Below are 18,726 nucleotides of genomic sequence, written 5' to 3' on the forward strand. Positions count from 1 at the left end.
CTGTGCCCTAGAGATTTTGGATTGTTGTATTTTCATTTTCATTTGTTTCCACATATTTTTTAATTTCTTCTCTAACTGCCTGATTAGCCCAATCATTCTTTAGTAGGGTGGTTTTTAATCTCCACATTTTTGGAGGTTTTCCAGACATTTTCCTGTGGTTGATTTCAAGTTTCATAGCATTGTGATCTGAAAGTGTGCATGGTATGATCTCTATTCATTTATACTTATGGAGGGCTGCTTTATGCCCCAGTATGTGATCTATCTTGGAGAATGTGCCATGTGCCCTTGAGAAGAAGGTGAATTTCCTAACTTCAGGATGTAGCGTTCTAAATATATCTACCAATTCCATCTGTTCCAATGTGTCATTCAGGTCCATTGTTTCTTTAGTGATTTTCTGTCTGGTTGATCTAGCCATTGTTGTAAGTAGAGTATTAAAGTCCCCTGAAATTTGCACATTCTTATCAATAAGATTGTTTCTGTCTGTGATTAATTGTTTGATATATTTGGGCACTCCCAAATTTGGCGCATAGATGTTTTTAATTGTTAGCTCTTCCTGATTGAGAGATGCTGTAATTATTATATAATGTCCTTCTTCATCTTTTGTTACTGCCTTTACTTTAAAGTCCAATTTGTCTGATTTAAGTATGGCCACTCCAGCTTTCTTTTGGCTTCCAGTTGCATGATAGATATTTCTCCATCCCTTTACTTACAATCTGAAGTTGTCTTCAGGTCTAAAATGAGTCTCTTGTAGACAGAAAATAGATAGATTTTGTTTTTTTATCCATTCTGCTACCCTGTGTCATTTGGTTGGAGCATTCAGTCCATTTACATTCAGTGTTATTATTGAAAAATGTGGAGTTAGAATCATTGTGTTCTCCTTAGAATTCATGTTTATAGTGGTGTCTCTGGCACCTTTTATTCTTTGCAACATTTTCCTCATAGAGTCCCTCTTAGGATTTCTTGTAGGGCTGGTTTGGTGGTCATAAATTCTCTCAATTTTTGTTTATTTGGGAACACTTTTATCTCTCCTATTTTGAATGACAGGCTTGCTGGATAAAGGATTCTTGGTTGCATGTTTTTTCTGTTCATCACATTGACGATTTCCTGCCATTCCTTCCTGGCCTGCCAAGTTTCATTAGGTAGGTCTGTCACTACTCTGATAGGTTTCCCTTTGTATGTGAGGGCCCTTTTATCTCTAGCTGCTTTTAGAATTCTCTCTTTATCTTTATATTTTGCCAGTTTCACTATGATATGTCATGCCGAAGGCCGATTCAAGTTACATCTTAAGGGGGTTCTTTGTGCCCCTTAAATTTGAATGTCTATTTCTTTCCCAAGATTTGGGAAATTCTCAGTTATAATTTGGTCTAGTATTCCTTCAGGACCTTTCTCTCTGTCTTCCTCTTCCGGAATTCCTATGATACGGATGTTGTTCCATTTGATTCTATCACTCAGGTCTCGAATTCTCCTTTCCTGCTCCTGGATCAATTTCTCTTTTTTTCAGCTTCCTCTTTTGCTATATCTTCTAATTCACCTATTCTTCTCTCTGCCTCTTCAATCCTTCAGGTGGCCACCTCCATTTTATTATTCACCTTATGTATAGCCTTTTTTAACTCATCACACCTATTTTCAAAGTTCCTAGTCATTGTCTCAGTTGCTTCTCTGATGCTTTTGTCAACCCCAGCGATTAATTTTATGACAAGTTTTAAAAATTCTTGTTCAGTGATGTTGTTTAGGTCTGTGTTGAGCAGTTTTGTGGCTGGGACTTCTTCCTGGAGATTCTTCAGGGGAAAGTTCCTTTGTTTTGTCATTTTGGCTAGTTTTCTGTCTCTTGTCGGTTTTAAAAAACTCATTGTGCACTGTGCACCTGTTAATATTGCTCTGTTAATGGAGGCTTATTGGCTGTCTAGGGCCTGTCATTTCAGGAAATATCTTTTTAATAATGTCTCTCAGTTTCTCTTGTTGTGCCTTTGATTATTTTATTTCCCTACTCAGTGATATTTGGGCCTCATGTGCACTTTGGCTTGTTTCTTGGGGTAGCCCTGAGAAGGAAAACAGACAAACACAGATGAAACAGAAGCACACAAACGCACAGACAAATCAAACAAACAAATTAAAAGGGGGAAAGGAAGGAAAGAAAATGGAGAGGAAAGAGAAGAAAAGAAGAAAAAAATAAAGGGGGGCAGAGACAACAAAGGACAATGGGTAGTCTAAAAGTATATAACCAGTTGAGGGGAGAGATAGGAATGAGATACGAGAGAATATATCTGGATGGCAAGAAAAAAAGAAAAAAAAAGTGGGAGAAAAGGGAAAGGAAAATAGGAGTAAAAATTTAAAAAATTTTTAAAGTATAAAAGGTATACTTATATACTTTATACTTTTATTAAAAAAATAAGTACAAAAATAAAAAGCAGCAGCTCTCCCTCGCACATAGGCATGGTTTGGTGTAGTAGGTCTTGGGGGCTGCTCTCGGAGGCCCCACCATGGTGATTGCGGAGAAAGAATGGCAGAGCCTCAAGCTCCACTGGAACTAAGCACTGCAGGCCACTCTAATGAGTCTGACCTCCTTGTGCCGCAGCTGAGCCAAGCTGTATTTTCCAGGCCCTCCTTGTTTCAGAATCCTAGCCCATGCACTTTTATGCTACCACAGATGAGATGTACTTGCTTTGGTGGCTGACTTCTTTGGGATCTCGTAGGGGGAGGGAGCAGTTTCTCTTGGCCTCAGCGGCAGGGATTTGTGCTGCCTCTGTGGGTGGCGAGGTGTGCTGCAGGAGGCGAACTGCATGCCCTCACAGACACCTTTCAGCCCCCAGCTGGAATCACGATTGTGTGAAGCAAACGTGATAACCACTACACTACGGAAACAAGGCTGGAATCACGATTGTGTAGGGGGAAGGAGAAGTTTCTCTTGGTGCTGGCAGGGAGTTGTGCTGCCGCTGCCTGAAGCGAGGTGCGCTGCAGGAGGCGAAGTTCGTGCCTCCACAGATGCCACCGCCCAAATCCCATCCCCCAGCTGGGATGGAGAAACGCGTAGGGGGAGGGATCAATTTCTCTTGGCACGGACTGGGATTGCGTGGCTGCTGCCTGAGGCACCGGGTGCTGCCAGAAATGAACTGCGCATGCTCCTGCAGCCAAAGTGCGCCCGCCCCCCTGCCTCCGCTGCGCCAACTCCCTGCCGGGATCACATAGGGGTGGGTTTTTTTTTTTCCCCTGTTGGCACCTGGGATTCAGATATGCATGGCCAATGCTGGAGGTCAGATACACTGTGGAAATGAGGTGTGTGCTTCCACACCTGCAGCCAAGGCCAAAGTGTGTGCCCCTGGGGCCGCTGCTGCCGAGGCCGCCGACTCCCTGCTGGAATGGCGCAGGGGTGGAGGCTGGTTTTTCCCTTGTGCCACCCAGGTTTGGGATTTGGGCTACCCAGCAGTTATATATGGAGTGAGAGTTTTTCTCTCCATGCGGGGTTAAATGTTCTTTATCTCTTCTCTAGAGACAGTACTATGAGTGTGTTCAGTTTCTCTTTCTCTTCCCTTTGTCTCTCAGAGGCTCTGCACACTTGCCCTGTTTTGGGCTAGGGCTCCCACCTCCCCTGCCCCTCTCAGGCTGGCCCATTTTCCAATCTCCTCAGGTCACACTCACTCACTCAGGCACCTTTGAGGTTGTCTTCTTTCTGGAGTCTGTATTTTCTCCTTCCACTCTTGCAGATGAGAGTAATGTCCTTCTCAGTGCGATAGATGGGGCAGACGAAGTTTACAGAGCTCTCTTCCTCTCCGCCATCTTTGTATCCTTGAGTAAATACCTAGTACTACAATTCTGGGTCATAGGTTAATTCCATTTTTAACTTTCTGAAGAACCTCCATACTGTTTTCCATAGTGGCTGCACCAGTTTGCATTCCTACTGATAGTGTAAGAGGATTCCTCTTTCTCTGCATCTTCGCCAACATCTGTTGTTTCCTGAGTTGTTAATTTTAGCCATTCTGACATGTGTGAAGTGGTATCTTATTATAGTTTTGATTTGTATTTCCCTGATGATGAGTGATGTTGAGAATCTTTTTTTATATATCTGTTAGCCTTCTGGATGTCTTCTTTGGAAAAATGTTCATGTCTTCTGCCCATTTTTTAACTAGGTTTTTTGCTTTTGGGGTTGTTGAGTTTGATACTTTTTTTTTTAACATATTTTGAATATTAACCCTTTATCAGATATGTTATTTGCAAAAATCTTCTCCCATTCTGTAGACTACCTTTTAATTTTTTGTTTCCTTTATTATGCAGAAAATTTTTATTTTGTGTAGTCCCAATAGTTTATTTTATTTTTGTTTCCCTGGCCTCAGAAGATGTATCAACTTTGGTAGGGCCAATGTCAAAGAGATTACTGCCTGTGTTCTCCTGTAAGATTTTGATGGTTTCCTGTCTCACATTTATGTATTTCATTCATTTTGAATTTATTTTTGTGGAGGGTGTAAGAAAGTGATCCAATTTCATTCTTCTATATGTAACTGTCCAGTTTTCCCAACACTATTTGTTGAAGAGACTGTATAAAGTTGGATATTCTTTCCTACTTTGTTGAAGATTAGTTGACCATACAGTTGTGGGTCCATTTCTGTTCTATTGATTTATTTGCCTGTGTTTATGCCAGTACCATACTGTCTTGATAATTACAACTTTGTAATATAACTTGAAGTCTGGAATTGTGATGCTTCCAGCTCTGCTTTTGTTTTTCAGGATTGCTTTGGCTATTCAGGGTCTTTTGAGGTTCTATATTAATTTTTGGATTGTTTGTTCTAGTTTTGTGAAAAATGCTGGTAGTATTTTGATAGAGATTGCATTAAATTGCTTTGGATAGGGGCGCCTGGGTGGCTCAGTCGGTTAAGCGTCTGGTTTCCGCTCAGGTCATGATCTCCTGGTTTGTGGGTTCGAGCTGATAGCTCAGAGCCTGGAGCCTGCTTCTGATTCTGTGCCTCCCTCTCTCTGACCCTCCCCTACTCACACTGCCTCTCAAAAATAAATTAGAAAATTAAAAAAAAATTTTTAATTGCTTTGGATAGTATAGGCATTTTAATAATATGTATTCTTCTAACCCATGAGCATGCAATGTTTTTCCATTTCTTTGTGTCATCTTCAATTTCTTTTATAAATATTCTATATTTTTCAGAATGCATATCTTTTACCTCTTTTGTTAGGTTTATTTCTAGGTATAATGGGTTTTGGTACAATTGTGAATGGGATCAATTCTTATTTTTGTTTCTTTAAGTTAATTCAGATCATATCACTCTTATGCTCCAACCCCTGTCCAAGGGCTTCCCACTTCTTTCAGAATAAAAGATGCAGTGATTATGATTTCCTCTGCCCTACTATACCCCCCAGTATACCCCTCTCTGCTTCTCCTCCTGCTTTCTTCATCCACATTCCACTACGCTGGTCCCCTTGCCCTTCCTCTAGCCAGGCAGGAAAACTCCCACCTGAGGGCCTTCACTCTAACTAGGCTATGTGCCTGAAAGCTCCTTCTCCAGACACCCACTTGGCTCACCATCTCCCTTCCTTCTGTCTTTGCTCAAACCTCACTGCTCAAAGAGGCCTACCCTGACCAACATGTTTACTACTGCACAAAAGTCCCACACTGCATGGAACACTTAAGTCCTGTTCTACTTGTCTTTATTCTATAACTTCATCACTTTATAACAAACTAGATAGTGTACTGATTTTTCATGTTTATTGGTTATAAACAGAATAAAATAGTGGTGTATCACCACCATCAGTAACATTGGTGTTCCCTTGTCAGCCCACTACTGATTTCCCTGGCCTAGATGAGGTATTTCCAATTCCATGCATAGGACAGGCCTGCCAAATAAATGTTTGTTGATTAAATGAACAAATGACTACTCATTTTTGTTGCTGTTATAAATAGGATCTTTATTAGATCTGTATCTTCTAATTGAATATAATAATTAACTATCATTAGTATATAAGAATGTTATTAATTTTCTTATATTGATCTTGTACACAGCAACTTTAATGAACTCTTATTGATTGAAATTGTTTTTCTAGATTTTCTTGGTTTGGATATGTAGAAAATAATACACCTACAAATAATGTCAATAATACTTCTTTCTTCTTTCTCTTCCCTTCCTTTCCCTTCCTTTCTCTTCCCTTTCCTTCCCTTCCCTTTTCCCTTGCATGGGATAAGATCTTCAGTAAAATGGGGGCTAGCAGCAGTGATAGAGGACATTTTTGTTTTATTCCTGACTTTAAATAGAAGGCATCAAATGCTTTATCATTAAATATGGTGTTTCCTAAGTTTTTAGTTTTTTTTAATTTTGGTTTGGTTTTTGCATCTATCCTTTGTTACATTTTTTATTATTTTTTTAAAATCATGGATGGACACTAAATTTTATTGATGCCTCTTTTTGTATTTATTTAGATTATCATATGGTTTTTCTCTTTTGTTTATTTGGTGAATTGCATTTCTTTGTTTTTCAATGTATTTAATTTACTTTTTGGCCAATATACTTCCATTGTTAAAAAAAATATTGAAGAAACATAGAAACACCTGTAATAAAATATTTTTACTTTCACCTACCCGAATCTCCTCCATCATGCCAAAAGTAACCATTGTTATTAGTTTTTTTTAATCTGTCTAACTTCTTTATGTTATCTAAACAAATACAATTATATATTCTTAATTTGTCCCTTTGTTACCTCATTAGTGGCCTACTAAGCTCACTGTTCTGCACCTAGGTATTTTTTTTCTGCATCTTGCTTTATTATTTGGTTATTTTTATTTATTAGTATATAGACATTGTTCTGATATTTTTGCTATAGAGTATTCCATTTATGGATATATTTACTTAAACTAACACCCATTGATTGACCTTTCAATTGCTTTCAAAGTTTGAGTATTTTAGTTTTTGTAGTTTAATAAGATTTCTTTTCTTTTTGCTTTAATAAGATTTTTTTCTTTTCCTTAACTTTTTATTATTACTTGTATTAACTCTTCTTCCTTAACTTTTAATTTTGAAACTCCACACAGAAAATTTAAAAGAATAGTAAAAATGAATACCCATATAGACTTGACCAATTTTAAAATATCGTTACATTTTCTTTATCTCTTGATATGTATTTGCCTGCATATACTTTTCCCGAAATCATTTTAAAATAAGTTTTGAATCTCATGCATTTTTCACCCTCAGCATTTCAACAGATATTCTAATGATAGGGATGCTTTCTTCTATTGCTGTAATCCAATTATACACCCAATGAATTTCACATTGATACAATACTATTTTCTGCTCTATTGTTCATTTCCAAATGTCTTCAAATTGTCCCAAATTGAGGGTAATGCATTGCATTTGATTGTCATGTGTGCTTCTTAATAAAACTCTCCTGATTTGACTTCTTCTGTCTATTTCTGTTTCTATGGTGTGGGCTTTTCATTGTCCAGCCATCACACAAGTGCAGGCTCATCCCTCCATTTTTGTCCTTAATTCTCTCCAGTTGTCTTTCACCACATTGCTCTTTAGTGTGTGGTGCTTAGCTTTCAAAGATTCTCTCTGAAGAGTGTTATTCACAAATTTATGTCTTTGGTCCTGGCCACTCTTATCTGGTAGTGACCAGCTTTCTTTTGGATGTTTACCCAAGAACTCACTCTTCACTCTCCATCATACCTCCACTCTTTTGTCTAGGTAACTCCCACTCTTTTCTTTAAGTCTTAGCTCAGACATCACTTCTTATGAGAAATACTTATTTATTTTCTAGATTAGATAGATCTATCTTCTTATGATCCAAGATCATATCCATCCGTGATCTTGGATCATAAGGAGCCTACATGCTTTTGCTCAGGCTGTCTCTCTGCTTGAATCAGCCCCTTACCTTCTTCCCAGTCCCACACTATACTCACCAGTTAAAGGTCTCACCCATAATTCAGATCCTATAAAATGTCTTCCCAGATTCCAAAATCAAATTTATTTTTGTCCACTGCGCACTGTTTGGTTTTCCATTTACACTTACAATGATCTATTTGTATTAGTTAAGTGTTCTTAAGATTTGTTAAAAAATGCTTTTTCAATTAGACCATATTCAGTGTAGGAGGGTTATAGAGGTTCAAAGCCAGTATCATATGCTGCTGATTCACAGAGTATGGAGTATGGAATGAGAATCCTGTGCATATACATAGTGATTAGCTGAAAACCAGAACCCATATGAAGGGGATGAGTTGAAGAAATTATAGCCTTGACTAGATTTTGTTAGAGGACAAGTTATTTCTTCTAAATGATTAGAGGTAAGGGTTTTCCTATAATAAAGATAGAGTATATGCATCTTATAAATATGGTTATAAAAAGTTTATAAGGAAAAAGATAACCAGATAAATTAAAGATAACCATATAAATGTATAGAAAGTTGGGAGGAAAAAACTAGATGAGTTTTGCACCTTCACAGCTTTTTCTTTTTTTAAACTTTTTAAGCTTTTTCTTTTTTTTTCTGCTTCCCTTTTAAATAAATGGCTCTTTTGCCTAACAATAATGTGAAGGAAATACAAAGTAGGAAGAAATGCTTTGATTTCTTCCTTATGAATTAAGACTAATGATTTAGTCTTAGCAGGGCTGTTTTAAATTCATGATGGATTGGCATATTAATCATTTAAGGAGTATAAGGTTAAAGATTTTATTTGTCATTATATCTTCTGCAGCTTTACACAATACTCACTGAATGAATAAAGTAATTTGTAAAATAGAGGTTAAATTTTAGATTTGGGAGTCGTCAGTACAAAACATAATTCACACAGTCAGATTAGCTCAAAGTTGCAAGGTTAGACCACTTCTATTATATAGTCATTCTTTCTCATTTATTAGTATGATTACCTAGTCATTAACTATTTTGGAATATTCTAGTCCAGTTCCAAAACTTCACAGATTATAAGTATTTTTTGTTTGTTTCTGATTTCAAATGAAATGGTTTTAGATTTTTAAAAAATGTTTATTTATTTTTGAGAGAGAGAGAATGGGGGAAGGGAGGGCAGAGGGAGAGGGAGACAGAATCTGAAGCAGGCTTCAGGATCTGAGCTGTCAGCACAGAGCCCAATGTGGGGCTCAAACTCATGAACTGTGAGATCATGACCTGAGCCAAAGTAGGATACTAACTGACTGAGCCACCAAACGCCCCTAAAATGCTTTAGATTTTTAAAAATACGTAATCTTCTACTCTACCAATAATGATTCAGCATATATGGAGTGGCTGTGAGAATGTTTTAATCTTTTTTTAGGAGATATTGATAGCCAGAATTAAGAGCCATTGTTCTAGTCTATAGCAGATGTTCATTGTGGATGCAATATATATGGATTCCCCCCACCCACTTCCCAACTTACTCTGTTTCATTTAGGAAAATCTTTACAAGAGGTGAACATCTAAACCTAATAATTCTTCCCATAGTTGAATTTATGTTGAGATCTAAAGGTATCTCCAGCTGATGCTCTAGAAAACTAAACAATAAGTCCACTGAAAACAATATAAACTAGAGCCACCTAGTGAGCTACTGGCCCAATCTGATTATAGGCAAGTTGTGTTAGATGCCAATAATTTGGCCAGCTAGACTTTATTAATTTTATTAAAAAATAGAAATACCAATACCTCATAAATCTGGCTGTGCTCCTTACTTATTCAATTTTAAGAAAATTTTATTAAGAGGAACCAAAAAAATGTAAGAAAAATAACAAGGACAAGACAGTAAAGAAAAAATAATGATTCTTAGAAAACACAAATCTTCAGAAAATGTCTCCCCCACTTTCCATGAAATTAAATTTTCATCCAAAACCTATGTTGAACTCAGGAAGAAAAACTAAATATATTGTTGCTTCAGTCATTATTTCAAAGATTTACTCACAAGTGTAATTTGTTAAGATTTTATTTGACTTTAAAAATTTCTTGGGCACCTGGGTGGCTCAGTCGGTTAAGCCTCCGGCTTCGGCTCAGGTCAGATCTCATGTTTGTGGGTTCGAGCCCTGCGTCAGGCTCTGTGCTGACAGCTAGCTCAGAGCCTGGAGCCTGCTTCCTGTTCTGTGTCTCCTCCTCTCTCTGCCCCTCCCCCTCTCATGCTCTGTCTCTCTCTGTATCAAAAAATAAATAAAACATTAAAAAAATTTAAAAATTTCTTCTGCTGCACATTCATTTGCTTCAGTATTAACAGCAAGCTCTGAGCAATTGAACAGCAAGCTCTACTTGATGGCCATGCACTGAACAGAATAAGGGAAACAAGAAACCTCCAAGCCTGTGATTTTGGAATATTTGATTGGACAAAGAAAAAAGAAAACAGCCATGAACTCAAAAATTATTTTGGTGATACATGTCATTTCTACTATAGACTGTCAATCCCAATCCCACTAGGGTTAATTATGGGAAATACAGCTAAAATACCCAAATTTTGGTAGGAACTTGAAGCACAGCCATTTTATCACTGAATTTACTTATGATTCACTAGAGAAGCAGAAGTGTATGTGAAGTGGTAGAGGCCCATCATTGCACTGCAGGGAAGTAAGGCTGGGTAAAGCAAAATGCCCTGCTTGAAACCACTTACTAAGTTTGGAATAAAAATGTATTTCTAACTCCAGTTCTCTGGTCTTCCCCATGAGCTCTGCCAGGTTCAATAGTGATGATTTTCTGCCTAATGGCTGGGAGGTGAAACACCACACTTCTTTTATCTGTAGGTGACACAAAATTGCAGTTCTTCCTGTTTGCAAGCAATGCCTTTGCTGAAATGCATCCCAGTGAGGGCCAAGTTCAAACGGCCTGTGGACCCTGAACTCTACACTCTTCCAACAGTGGGATGGGACTCAGCTCTTGTATGATCCTTGTTTTTGTGTAGGCCAGTGTAGAAATGCCTGGGAACAGAGCATGAGAGGGAACTGTGGCCCACTTTGCAATCTAACTTGCTATAATGAGTTTCAGCTTTTCAGGGGCGCACTGCTGCTCTTCAAAAGCATCAACATTTCCTCCAAAAAGAAACTCCTGCTCAAAACAGATTTTCAAATATTCTCTGATTGAAATTGCCAGGTTTATTTTGTTTGTACCAGCTGTTAATGCAATCATGTACAATTCTATGCTTTTGTGTCAATGAGTTAATTTTCTTTGGTGCTAAACCAAATGGGACTGTAGACTTAGAGAATGAACAAGAAATGGGCTGTGTCTAATGAGATGCCCTAGGAAATAGCCCTGCTATGAGAACTATACATGAGCTTCACACATGCGTGGGCCAGATGTGATTTTGGCCAGTCATCTCCACAGCTGGTACTTTCTTAGTAGTTTGTAAATACATTCTCTATTCTTTCTTGTCCCCCACTTAAAAATTACATTCTGAAGTTTCAAGTTTATAATGAAAATAATTTACCACATGGTGTTGAGTCATTAAACTCCTTCATCTACAATGAAGTTTTCATGTGAATAAAAGTTTACTAAACATATTGTGATTATATTGTTTCTTTTCAAATGGAGTAGCTAATCTTTCTACTTTTTTAATTTACTTGCTGGGTAATTTTTATGCCAATCCATAACTTCATGTGAAGAGCTAACCTGGGAGTATAAAAAAGAAAGAATAAATCATTTTCTTCTTGTCTATCAGCACTAATCCTCTTAAAAGGTTGCCACTGAGAGTGAAAAAGGAAAATAATGGAGTGACCTGAGGAGACACTCCAAGCCCAGGAACACACAGTGCCATGCATCTTTACTAGGTCAGACATACGCACGTATCTCTGTTGAGATTGAAAAGCCAAGGAAATGGCAGTCTTTGGCTTTCAGCTGGTACAGACACATACTGGAAACATTTTATTGCAGTGACTGAAACTCAGTCAGAGGTTTAACACTTAGCAGGCAGGCAGCAACGGCTAGAGAAGACAGACCACGATTTTCTCCATTGGGTTCCTCAAGCTTTGACAACAGTGACAACTAAGTTTTTTAAAAAGAGTGTGATGGATTCAGATGACTGCAGAACATTTTATGTTAAAAATAAAATAGTGGAAGCATCCCCTAAGAAAAATGGCTGGGGAAATACATCATGAGAATGTTACAGAAACGCATCAGAAAATGCCTATGGATTGCTCAAAGAAAACAGAACCAATTTTCTGAGAAGATTGAGTAGAAATATTGAATGGACCCAACTTCATTTAATACCCACAGAAGTCATGTGAAAATGCAATTAAGAAGACTGGGGATGGAGAAGAAGAAAAGATATGAGGCACAAAATGGTCCTTTACAGTTTCCTTGGAAGGTCATAGCCTACTTTTTATAATATGATGTTAAGCACAAAGTTAAAGTGGTTTTCCAAGATTTCGGTCTACTCCAGACATCTTTCTTTAATGTTGTTTGCAACATTTATGCTAAAGACAGATTTATGAGCATTATTAGAGAACAGGTATTTGCCTTCTTAGAGAAGTGGTTTATTATTTTGGTCCATTGGCTAAGCAAAATTAAACATGAGTTTGGGCTGTAAACTTTCAGTTCTATATTGTAACAGTGTTGTGTTTATTTAGAAAGAATGAAGCTTCTGATTCCAAATCAGAAAATCTCAGGGTCTTAGAAGATTTTTGTCATTTCCAAGGCCTCATCTAAGTTTCATGGAACTTTCACCAGTATAATTCTAAGCCAATAGTTTAATCCTTTTATGCTGTAAAAATAAAACAAAACAACAAAAAACAACAACAAAAAAACACACTTTCTATCACTTCTCCTCTCTGAAGTGCTGAGATCAATATACTGATTGAGAAACAGATTCTAGAGTCAAACTACTTCAGTTTGAATTCTGGCTCTTTCACTTACTAGTGTTGAGAATTCAGGCAAGTTCTTAATCCTTCCAAACTTCAACTACCCTGTCTGTAAAATGAGGATAGTAACAGTTTGTAACTTACAGGGATATGGTGAAGATTGGATGATATAATACATGCAAAGCACTTAGTACATGCTTAAACAGAAAGAAATATCAATACTATCTTGCAGACAGTTAAGATACCTACACCTTAGGGCTTAGTGTGCTCCAGACTGAACACCTAATGACCTACCCATTTCTCTACGTCCTAACTCCTGTTCCATTTCCTTCCCCTAGCTTTCTAGGCCTTTCCCAGGTTCTTCATATTTGTTAAGTGGTCTTCCTCTAATAAGCGAGAAGATTATGGTCAATGATAATTTTTTAAAATTACCTGCTTTATTGTTTTAACACATTAAGCATTTCTTCACTTGAGTCCTTGAGGATTAATATCCCCACGGATCTTAACAGACAGAAAATGAGAGAATGGGTACCAAAGACAGAAAATGGATTAGTTGGGTCTGAAGGGATAGAGACAAAAGAATAAAAAAACAGACTTGTGAAAGCAGGTGGATTCATAGGTGATTCAGCTGCTTTTAGCCTTAAGAACAGAATTTCCCAACATTATTCCAACTTGAGCATTGGTCGGCTGAGATGATGAGTAAACACATGGTTTTATAATCAAAACAGTTGTCCAAAATATTTTACACTGCATTTCCACCTAGGAGTCTCAATGCACATCAACATATTGAGGATTCTGAGAAGTCCTGCAGTAAAGAAACATGCTTTATTTTGTTTATCCCATAATACTGATTGATATATAACACTGATCAATAACGTTTGGAGCACCATTACTTTAGAGCTGAGAAACAGAAATTCCCATAAAGAACAAATTTTGGGGTACTATTGAACCATGATAAAACTGATGGAATGAACTAACACTTAGTGAGGGGACTAACACTTAGTATTTATTGCATGTGCCAGAAATTGTGCTAATTGCTTTAAAAACATTTGCTCCTTCCTGATAAGGTTAAGGTAATGATTCTTAAGAGGGAGGGGTATTTACAGTGCTTTATGAAAGAATGTCATGGCACATATTAACTATCTTTAAGTGGGAACAGAATAGCTCTTTAAAAAATGAAGGATCTTGAGAAATCACATAGCCCATATTCATTCATGCGAAAGAATATTGATTTTGCACTCCCTGAGAAATCTGGAGTGTCAAAAGTTCATAAATAACCGGAAAAAAACCACAGTGAATCACCAAAGTAGCAATTGGTAAAAGTTTATTGTGCACATACCAAAAAGACAATATGCAAACCAGAGCACTCACCCCAAAACATGGAATAAGGCTCAGGGGTCAATTATTATAAAGCAGCCTAAATAGTGAGGAAGCAGTGACTGCCTACTCTTCACAATTGGTCATAATATTAGAATTTTCTTAAATGATGGTGAATTGGTCAGTGGTTACCTCATAGCAACCTTGGGAAAGGTTCAAGTTTTGCTTATAATTTCCAGAGGCATAAACAAGAAATGACCCCGGTCAAGTTAGCCTTACAAAATAAGCTAAATTAAGCTTTGTTTGTATGACTAAACTGTTTTTGTCTGCTCAGGAGATTTTTAAGGCTGGTCTCCATTTGTTTTTTATTTTAACAACCTCCTCCCTCTTTGGTCATTCTCTTAGAAGGCTGAGAGTATGATCAACCACTATAGCATTATATTTGATTACCACCATTGATGTGGTCAGGCTGAAGAATCACACATTAGCTGTTTCCATTAGCTGAGTCATCAGGATGTGGTTATAAGCTTCTGATTCCAAATCAGAAATCTCAGGGTCTTAGAAGATTTTTGTCATTTCATACACTTGATAATGTAAGTATATGTTAAAATTATGTATAATAGCAATTTATATATTGGTGAAGGAAAGAACTACATTTTATTCTTTCTTCATATTCCCCAAGCCATCTATCCTAGTGTGGTGCCAGGTTCATAGTATCTAGTATGTGTTGTGAAATGAATGAATGGAAATAGTCATGGTAAATTGCACTAAAAATTATATTTATTTTACATATTTAATGTAACAAATGTAACTTACTAATAGGACATTTGCCCTAGGGAACAAGCCAGGATTGGAGGCAGACGGTAATTTTTGAAATTTGGTGCTAAATTTCTGATGCTTTAACAATCTCTGCTGTTTTTAGCCACAGTCTCCGCTGAGATTGGTATGAGAAGATTCACTCACAAGCCATCCATGTTAGAGATAGCCATCATTTTATGAAGCTGAATCTGGCTTCAGCTCTTTTGCAAGAAATTTGCGCTTTCCTTTAAATAAATAAAGTGTTAATATGTTCAGTTAACTCCAACTTTTATTTTCTTTCTTCTCTACTTACTGTTTTTCATCCTCATGTAACAGAAAGTAAAAAGCAACCTCCTTTCTCTTTCTGAGAGAGTATCTAAATACCACTAAGAATAAAGCATTGAGAGGTGAGACTCAGGTCAGGTAGGAGGGAATACTGCACAATACCAACTATTAATTTTGTGGAGAATAACAGATCTTAATGTCAACAACCATAAAATAGGAGATTTCTCTTCCTTTCTTGTACATATTTGCCCACCTTGGCAGTGAGACTGAGTTCTGGGAAGTTGACTTTTTATATTTAATTAAATGAAAAGAGATCAAAATGAGTTAAAGTTTGAAAAACGCTATTGATTATCCATTGGGTAACTTTTCAGGCAGCGTTAATGGAAGAAGTAGCCTGTATTTGGGGCAACCGTGCTCCATCGGTCACACCTCCTAACGGACCTGCCTCATCCTAGCCTCTTTCTTTTTTATCTACATCTCTTGTTTTATCTACATCTGGGTACTGAATCCTGGAATGTAGCATTTACTCCTTCGTAATATGAAAATACAGTGACAGGTTACTGATACATTCAACCCGTCTAAATGTTCTCTGAATCTTAGCACAGTTTGCAAAGGGGAGGATGTGTGAACTAAACTGCAGTGATCTCTTGTAGGAATGGGATTCTATTGTTGAGAAGCTGAAGAGTGATGCACTTAGGATTCTGCTGTCCAGGGACTACGTGGAGGAAGAACGGCTACAGCTCTCTAACCAGAAACTGAATCAGCTTCGAGAAGAATTTGGTCGCCTCATGGTGGAAAGGAACACTTGGTTAAAAAAGGCAAACGCTTTTTTTAACAGTGCCAAGAAGGTCAGTGGGAAGTTATGTCGGTAATTTTACGTAATCAAGATAGACCAGTAAAAGACTCATTACTTCCGTAGGCTGGAGAACATCATGGAGGTCTTGATTCCACATAGAGTTTAAAATTAATAGCAGCAAAAGTGAGCCTTTAAAAATATCTTCCTTTATGATGAGTACTGGGTGTTATATGTAAGTGATGAATCACCGAATTCTACTCCCAAACCAATATTGCGCTGTGTGTTAACTAACTAGAATTTAAACCAAAATGTGGAAAGAATATATTCCTATCATGACCCTTATTTGGTTCTTAAACCTAGGAAGCTCTATGCTGTGACGTGTTTAAAAAAAATACCCATGAGGGTTTCATCTTAGAGCTGTCATTGAGCAGTTTGAGGGGACACTTGTGCGAACACTGCCGTGTTACTCATGGAGTACGGGAATTATCATAAAAGGTATCATGGTTAAAATAACACCTTGAAACTTCTACCAAAAAAGATTTCCCCTTTAAAAATTCTTTCATTTATCAGGGAAAGTTACATGAATATTGTAAGCCTTCTGCACGTGAACCATAAGGCTAGAAGCAGAGTCTCAACCTGACTGCCCTGCCTTGGTCTTGCCTTTTAACAACCTCCAGGGAGAAGTCTTGCTTTGAACCATCTCCATATCTTCTTGAGTTGGAACCATGCTCCTCTTCTCCTGGTTGATTCTTTTAACACTGATAGTAGCAGGAGGCTCTTAGTGAGTGGTAATGTCTACATGTTCACATCACTTGTGTGTCTGAAGCCGGTAATAATATTTGAAATTTTTTTCTACCTTTTCCAATCTAATATATGCCTTCAAACTGCCTTCTTGGCATTGTTTAATACCTCAAATTTCACTGATATTTTTGACAGTGGGACAAGAAGTGAGTGGGTAACCCCTAGAAGGTGGGAATAATGTGATTTAAAGTCATGATATCAACATTTTGAATACAATGTCCTAGTCTATATCAAAATAGTTCTTTAATTTTGAACCTCCTTACTAATAGGAAACTTGCAGAGTAGAATTCCAAAATAAAGGTGCTAGAATTACATTAAAAAATAAGATTGGGGCGCCTTGGTGGCTTAATTAATTAGGCGTCCAACTTCGGCTCAAGTCATGATCTCACATTGGTGGGTTCGAGCTTTGTGTTGGGCTCTGTTCTGACAGCTAGCTCAGAGACTGGAGCCTGTCTTCAGATTCTTTTTATTTTTTCAGGTTATTTTATTTTATTTTATTTTTAATAGTTTATTGTCAAATTGGTTTCCATATAACACCCAGTGCTCTTCCCCACAAGTGCCCTCCTACATTACCACCACCTCTCTCCCTCCTCCCCTTCCCCCTTCAACCCTAGGTTCATTTTTAGTATTCAATAGTCTCTCAGGTTTTGCGTCTCTCTTTCTCTCCAACTCTTTCCCCCTTCCCCTCCCCATGGTCCTCCATTAGGTTTCTCCTGCTAGACCTATGAGTGCAAACATATGGTATTTGTCCTTCTCCACCTGACTTATTTCGCTTAGCCTGACACCCTCGAGGTCCATCCACTTTGCTACAAATGGCCATATATCATTTTTTCTCATTGTCATGTAATACTCCATTGTGTGTGTGTGTGTGTGTGTGTGTTTGTGTGTATACACACCACATCTTCTTGATTCATTCATCAGGTGATGGATATTTAGGCTCTTTCCATGTTTTGGCTATTGTTGACAGGGTTGCTATGAACATTGGGGTCCATGTGCCCCTATGTGTCAGCACTTCTGTATCCCCTGGGTAAATCCTTAGCAGTGCTATTGCTGGGTCATAGGGGAGTTCTATTGATAGTTTTTTGAGAAACCTCCATACTGTTTTCCAGAGTGGCTGCACCAGTTTACATTCCCACCAACAGTGTCTCTCCACACCCTCACCAGTATCTATAGTCTCTTGATTTGCTCATTTTAGCCACTCTGGCTGGTGTGAGGTGGTATCTCAGTGTGGTTTTGATTTGTATTTCCCTGATGATGAGTGATACTGAGCATTGTTTCATGTGCCTGTTGGCCATATGAATGTCCTCTTTGGAGAAGTGTCGATTCAAGTTTCTGCCCATTTCTTCACTGGATTATTCATTTATAGGGTGTGGAGTTTGGTGAGTTCCTTAGAGACTTTGGATACTAGCCCTTTATCTGATATGTCATTTGGAACTATCTTTTCCCATTCCGTCAGTTGCCTATTAGTTTTCTGGATTGTTTCCTTTGCCTTGCAGAAGGTTTTTATCTTGATGAGGTCCCAAGAGTTCAGTTTTGCTTTCATTTCCCTTGCCTTTGGGATTGTGTTCGAGTAGGAAATCGCTGTGGTTGAGGTGAAGAAGACTGTTTCCTGCTTTCTTTTCAAGGGTTTTGATGGTTTCATGTCTCACATTCAGTCCTTTAGCCATTTTGAGTTTATTTTTGTGTATAGTGTAATAAAGTGGTCTAGTTTCATTCTTCTGCATGTTGCTGTCCAGTTCTCCTAGCACCACCTGCTAAAGAGGCTGTCTTTTTTCCATTGGATACTCTTTCCTGCTTTGTCAAAAGTTAATTGGTCCTAAATTTGTGGGCCCAGTTCTGGGTTCTCTATTCTATTTCATTGTTCTATGTGTCTGTTTCTGTGCCAGTACCATACTGTCTTGATGATGACAGCTTTGTAGTAGAGGCTAAAGTCTGGGATTGCGATGCCTCCCATTTTGGTTTTCTTCTTCAGTATTACTTTGGCTATTC

General features: G+C 37.8%; 1 protein-coding gene across 1 annotated transcript in view; it reads left to right on the plus strand.

Moving 5' to 3' along the window:
- Nucleotides 1–18,726, plus strand: part of CCDC141 (coiled-coil domain containing 141) — a 219,447-nt gene that overhangs the window by 115,467 nt on the left and 85,254 nt on the right. The window contains exon 8 of the mRNA XM_029934315.1: nucleotides 15,794–15,988. Within this exon, the coding sequence (XP_029790175.1) occupies nucleotides 15,794–15,988 (195 nt within the window). The remainder of the gene's footprint in view (nucleotides 1–15,793; nucleotides 15,989–18,726) is intronic.

This window comes from Suricata suricatta, chromosome 3 (genome assembly GCF_006229205.1).
Source record: "Suricata suricatta isolate VVHF042 chromosome 3, meerkat_22Aug2017_6uvM2_HiC, whole genome shotgun sequence".
NCBI lineage: Eukaryota > Metazoa > Chordata > Mammalia > Carnivora > Herpestidae > Suricata > Suricata suricatta.